The 6741-nt window shown below is 49.2% G+C and overlaps 1 protein-coding gene across 1 annotated transcript; it reads left to right on the forward strand.

Annotated features, from left to right (window-relative positions):
• Positions 1–719: 719 nt before the first annotated feature.
• Positions 720–2755, forward strand: GMORB2_2963 (6-phosphofructo-2-kinase / fructose-2,6-biphosphatase 4; the record flags this gene model as incomplete). The annotated part of the gene is made up of 6 exons (XM_035464939.1): positions 720–733; positions 835–1023; positions 1100–1403; positions 1474–1554; positions 1622–2227; positions 2291–2755. The coding sequence occupies 6 exons, from the start codon at positions 720–722 to the stop codon at positions 2753–2755; spliced, it is 1659 nt and encodes a 552-aa protein (XP_035319177.1).
• Between the last annotated feature and the right edge of the window lie 3986 nt (positions 2756–6741).

Genomic DNA, 6741 nt, shown 5'->3' on the forward strand with positions numbered 1-6741 from the left:
TGCATTGCCCGTATACAGACGATGATGAAGACTGATGCTGTAATGGCAGACTATCCTCACCATCGTAACCGAACTCTTCCCCAGTGCTCTTCTGTACGCCTCTTTCCCCGACAAAGAAGCCCAGCTTTTGGACGTGCTGCACTTTCCGTCACACGCGACTTGCCACAGCCGACGCAGCTCTCGGTCCCCCTCCGGCAGTATCCGACCGCCTGCCCTTATTCTTCATTTCACCACTGTCCCTCATCAACGTCACCAACTTGCTGGCAGCTTGACCGAAGCCTTGAGTCGTCACAGCCACTCCAGCTCTGCCGCAGACTCGACTCGGTGAATAAGTCGGTACTGGTATTTCGAGGATCCGGCTCATCATATCTGCGTCATTGTCCCCCCCCCCCCCCTAAAGATTCGCTCTGGTCCCTCAACCGTATCTCATACATCCGCTCGGCAACCTGCAACTCAATCCTGCCCGGTATCCCTGTCGAATAGAAGGGCTCTCGACAGAGGCTCGACATCCGCCAGAAGAAAGCCAGCCCGGAATTGCACAGAGGGATCCGCATCCCGAGACACGGCTGGATCACGCACCAGCTCTCTCTCTCGCGCGCGAGGTTGAGCACGGTTCCGTACCGACGAAACAACGAAACAACCGAGGTCACCTCCGTCTGTCTATCAAGCAGAGCTAGCTGGCACTGCAGCCGTACCGCTCACCGATACACCTCATCGCCATGGATACCTTGCTGTGAGTCATGTTGCCGGACTCGTGGCTGTTTGGAACATCTCGTTGCTATCTAGGAGGCACAGTTAGGGCCCCAGGGCAACCGCTGACATGCTAGATTGCAGGACGGCCGAGATTGCGGCCAATGCGCCTCGCTACCGACGCAAAAGCTCGACCTTTATCGACGGCATCCACGATGTCCCCGAAGATCGAGACATGGCCCCGGCCCAGCTCTACAGCACCATGTCCGGCAGACTCTTTCACTCCGGTCGCATCGCCATCGTCATGGTCGGCCCACCGGCTCGTGGCAAAACGTGAGCTCTCCCCCTCCCGTGACATACCATGCAGATCCCACACCTTGGACCCTGCCCGGCGCTGACCGTCAGGAAGCCATATCTGCGTATCCATGTCGCGTTACCTGCAATGGCTCGGAGTCAAGACCCGCATCTTCCATCTGGGCGATTACCGCAGGGCCACGATAGGCCCTGAGGGTGCTGTGCCCGAGGACTACTTCTTCCCCAATGCCTCCCCGGCCTCTCTCATCCTGCGCCAGAAGATCCTCAAGAAGTGCCGCGAGGACATCTATGCCTGGCTCAACCACGAGAACGGCCAGGTCGCCATCTACGATGCGGTAAACCCCACGGCCAGTGGAAGGCGTTCGCTGGCCAAGGAGTTCTTGAAGCACGACGTCCAAGTAAACAGCCCTACCGGGACGAACTGACGCCACACTCGGCAAGCACGGCTAATCTGTCTCTCTTCATTAGACGCTGTTCATCGAATCGTTTGTAGATGACGACCGCATCCTCCATGAAAATGCCCGTAACGTCAAGATCTCGTCACCCGACGTATGTGGCCCCATCTCCGGACGTACAATGCCAGGCTACCCCTCTGCTCACATTGTGACATTCCTAGTTTGCCAACATGGACCCGGACCAAGCTGCGAAGCTGTACCTTCGACGTATCGACATGAAGATTCCCATGTTTGAGACGATGAACGAGAAGGAGATGAATTACATCAAGATGATCAATGCCGGTGCCAAATTCTTCTACAACAACGTCAGCTTCAACTACCTCTCTCACCGGATCGTCTTCTACCTCACAAACATCCACATCAAGTCGCGCACGACCTTTTTCGTCCGCGCCGGCCCCACAACGGAAGAGGACGAGTCGTTTAGGTCAGACGCGCCACTCTCTGACAAGGGCCGAGACTATGCCCAGATCATGTCGGACACTCTCCTGAAGCACCGCGAGCAGGAGTCCCTGGAGCGTGCTGCCAAGACAGGAGCCGCTATCCCTCTACGTCCCTTGTCTGTGTGGACCTCGACCCGTCTCAAGACGGTCCAGACGGCCGAATACCTCAAGGGTAAGGGCTACAAGGTGCGTCAGCGCTCGCAGATGAGCCAGATCAACCCCGGCGCCTGCGAGAAGATGTCGGAACACATGATACGGAAACTATACCCAGACGAGGTCGAGAAGCACAAGCTGGACCCGTACCACCACCGATACCCCCGAGCCGAGGTATGTGTATGAGCCCACTGTCATCGGAAGGTGCAGGATCACGGTGTACTGACGCGTCGGCAGTCGTACCACGACCTTGCCGTTCGTCTCGAACCCATCATCCTGGAGCTGGAGAGGGAGCAGAGCGACCTGCTCATCATAGCCCACGAGTCTGTGCTGCGTGTGCTGTATGCATACCTCATGCACTGCTCGACAATGGACATCCCGCTGCTCAACTTCCCGCGAGACGAGATCATCGAGATCATACCGGCGGCGTACCAGAACGAGGCCAGGCATATCCGCATACCCGGGCTCGAGGCCAAGATGATACCCAGCTCCCCGGACGACGCCAACATCCCTCTGAGCATAGGCAGCGCCCCGCCTAGCAGGTGCGCCAGCGGAGCGGCGAGCGAGATAGCATCCGGTCAGATGAGCCCTCTGCCCGGGGGTCTGGGCAGCCCTCTGGAGTCGGGGACGGAGAAGGCGGGGGACAAGGTGAAGAATACGGGCAAGCAGATGGTGGCCGGCAAGGTGAATGATGAGGATTAGCCGATGGCGAAAGTCTGGATACGGTCCTAGGCGTAGGCAGAGAGTGTCATCATCGGACGACTCTTCTCAGAGAGGCATGCCACAGCCAGTGGCTGGATGAGAAGCGAGACTCAGTATGAGCGCTACAAATACACCCCAAGTACACACTACAAGTACTGGATATTATCTCCGGTCACATGCTGACTACAGGTACTACTCGCAGACACGTATAGTAGTCGTACGAGTCTGAGGATCAATGCCGCGGTGACTCGTAACTCGCATGTACTTGTACCTGATGCTGTGACCTGTAGGACCCTTGTATGAGGCTCTCGGTGTACGTGAGGCTCAAGGCTGAGCCCCTGTCTCGGGATGATTTCCCGTTTTCCGGTCTATGCGTAGGATGTAGGGTGTAGGGTGTAGGGTGTAGGGTGTAGTTGGCAGTTGGCAGCTGGCAGATGGTATTATACATGTACGAACCACGGAGCACGTATACGTGTCGATGTACGATGTAATATGTACTGTACGATTAAATGTATATGTATACGACGTGAGATGTACGATGTATGTACGGTGGATCACACTCTGGTATAGGTAGGTCATTCATTAGGTAGTCGATATGATAACAAAGGAGAAGGAAGAAGGCAAAAGGAGAAGAAGGAGAAGAGGAAGAAGAAAGACATTCCCCAACAAAAAAAAAAAAAAAGTTTAAAAGAAGACAATTGGTAATTGCTAAAGGGTTAGACACTGATGATAACTTCCCGACCCGATCCTGCGTGTCCTTTGTCGTTTCTTTTTTTTTTTCTTTTTTCAGCCTCATTCACCGTGGGGGGGGGGGGGGGGGGGGGGGGGGTTGAGATGTGGTGTGAGGGGAAAAGGGGGATCAAATTGAATCATCTGACCGCTGTTTTTTTTCCTTCCCGGGCTTGGCCTTGTAACCAGTTGTAAGATATTAACTTTTCAGGGTCCTCGTGACTGTTTCTCTCGTTCTTTTACATATATATATTTTATATATATTTAAATATGTATATATGTATATATGTATATATTTATATATATAAACTAATGATTGACTAGTAGGTACTTTTTAGGTACGAAATATACGAAATATACTTGGAACAAACGAAAAAAAAAAAAAATGAAATTTGGAGAAATGGAAAGAAAAAGAAAAAGAAAAAGAAAACCCCCATTTAATGGTAGAATCAGAAATGGACACGTTGGACATGAGACATTGCATGATTTTTTTTTATTCTTTTGCGGTCTGACCGCTTTGACCGAGGATGAATACATGTCCGTGCTCTACATGTAGATTGAAAGAGTTGGGCAGCGAGAAAGGGGAGAGAGAGAGAAGAGAAGATGACTATGATGGAGATGAGATGGGGGTGTATCGTGAGAGTATGGTAATGGCAATAGATATAGGGTAGTTTCTAGACGATGGACTAGGGTCATCTTTTTTTTTTGTAAACCCCCCCCCCCCCCAATCTAATATATATATAATTCAAAGTTTGAAGGTCGATGAAGGTGAATACAAAATCGTCATGTATATATTTTTTGTTCTGTTTATAAAGCTGTACGGATATTACTAGTAGCTTCCATGTGGATAGCACATGTGTAACGAGGAAAACAAGTGTCGAGTACACAATAACATCAAACATGAATGAGGGAGAAGAAAAAGAAAAGAACAAGACCAGAACAGTGAGATAATCCACGTGATGAATGGACTTTTATATACATACATGTAAACTTGGGGAAAGAAAAAAAAAACTCCTTGCGTACGTGGAGTAATATTCATTTTACCATGTACCATATATTATTGACTAGAGAAAGGACCGACGGAGCATAGAGTTGGAAAAAAAAAGAAACAGGAGAAAAAAAAGAAGAAGAAAAAAGACTCCAGGTATCATTACTCCGTACTCCGTACTCCGTAATGTACGTAGGATCGATAGAACGGTGCTGTCTCCTTGTCATATTGATGTGTATCCATTCTGTACATGTAGGAACGAGACCCATGTTTCGTCTATTTTTACCCATAGCATTGCCCGCCCCAGAAGGCGATGATGATACCCTGTATCGTAGATATCCGTATAATAATATAGTACGGTATATCGCATGTAGCATGTACACGGCTTTGCGGGATGGTCCGGGGTTATACGATATCATTCCAGGTCACAAAGATGATGGTCATGATTTTCTGATCAGTTTTATTCTTATTATCATTATTTGTAGGCCTCGAGAGTTTATATTTTTATCTATGTTTTATTTATTTTTTCACGGGATCTCGTGACGATAGAAATAACACTATACATATATGTACAGAGTTAATAGTTTCTCATTCGATATACGGATACTTGTAATACCATGACGAGTAGAAGTACGTGTAGTCAGTGGTACCCTGCATATATATATATATATATATATTATAATAATATTATAATATTGGCACGGGAAGCCGTAATATCATGGGGTAGAGAATAGATAGAAAAAAACTGCCACAAAACTAAGAAGCCCCTAAAAAGGAAAGAGAAAAGGAAAAAGAATAAAACGGTCCTGGTCACGCGTTTCGAAGTCTGTGACGACTCTCAACGGAAGTATAACAGTCCAATATAATAATCAATATAATGAGTGATGCTCCGTACTCCGTACACGTATGACCAATTGCCGTTGACGATTGGCCATATCGACCTCTGCTCTTCTCCACGAGTACACGCTCATCAATGACCAGTACATCTCTCCCCCTTTCCCCTCCCCCCCCTTTCTCTCATCGCATCCATCATGTACATGAATTGTATTATATATTACGCGTAGTACAAGTTACCACTACCACCACCATCACCACCACCACCACCACCACTACTACTACTACTACTACTACTACTACTACTACTACTACTACTACTACTACTACTACTACTGCTGCTGCTGCTGCTGCTACTACTACTACTACTACTACTACTACTACTGCTACTGCTACTACTACTGCTACTGCTACTGCTACTCAACATCATCACTCGACTAGTCACCACTCTCAACCACAACTACTCTCCTCAAAATGACTGCTACGGGTGATAGCCACTGCTCAGCTCCAGCACTCCGATGCAAAGAGCTTGTATAGGCCATATACATGTACGAGTATACGACGACCATCTACATTGATCTGTAGCCTGTCCCGGCTTGGCTGACGGACTCGCAAACCTAGAATAGCTCGTTAGCGTCATATCGAGTGGTCATGAGACCGAAATCATGCATTCCCACCAAATCTTTTTTATCTATTTATTTTTATTCTTTATTCTGTTAACCCTCCCCCTTCTTCTCCCTACTACATCTCTCTCTCATCTTATATTGCAGTGACACATTCTCATCATAATCGATACTAGTAGCAGTACGCGCACTCACTCACTCACTCTACCTGCTTTAGACTACAGCCCCCCTCATCCGTCACCAACCGCTGCCCTCGGTCTTTTTTTGGCGCCATCTCATCCCCCCCCCCCCCCTCCTCCCTCATGCTGATCAAATCCAATCATCCAATGCCCATCCCCTCCCAGTAGCCTGACAGTCCACTCTACAACCCTCTTTTTTATTTATTTAATTTTTTGGTTATAACTTTTCTCTCTTTCTTTCTTCATTGTGCGCTTGCTGGCTTGGCATACGCACAATATTACCTACATAACAACTGCCAGCCTTCTCCTGCTTGGCTCTGCTCTGTCGGGCTCTTTTGCAAGGCCGTAATGTCGATCGTTACCGAGCAGGTAGAGCTTTCCAAAACAACGCGACCCTCTTTCTCCCATGACATCAGGCTCGGTCGGCTCATAGGCCGTGTGTCGTGGGCAGTTGCAGACAGAGAGACCCCTCGCCGTCACGCCTGGCGTTGAGTGGTCACCTCTGGTGTACGTGATGAGTGCACGTTGCTACACCCGAGGCCACACCAACATGGCTCTCTGTCAATCAATTGGGCTCCCACCGTGGCCTTCCACCGTGGCCTCCGACCGAGAGAGACGTGTTTCCTCTCCCCC

The sequence above is a fragment of the Geosmithia morbida genome (genome assembly GCF_012550715.1).
Source record: "Geosmithia morbida isolate 1262 chromosome Unknown scaffold_15, whole genome shotgun sequence".
NCBI lineage: Eukaryota > Fungi > Ascomycota > Sordariomycetes > Hypocreales > Bionectriaceae > Geosmithia > Geosmithia morbida.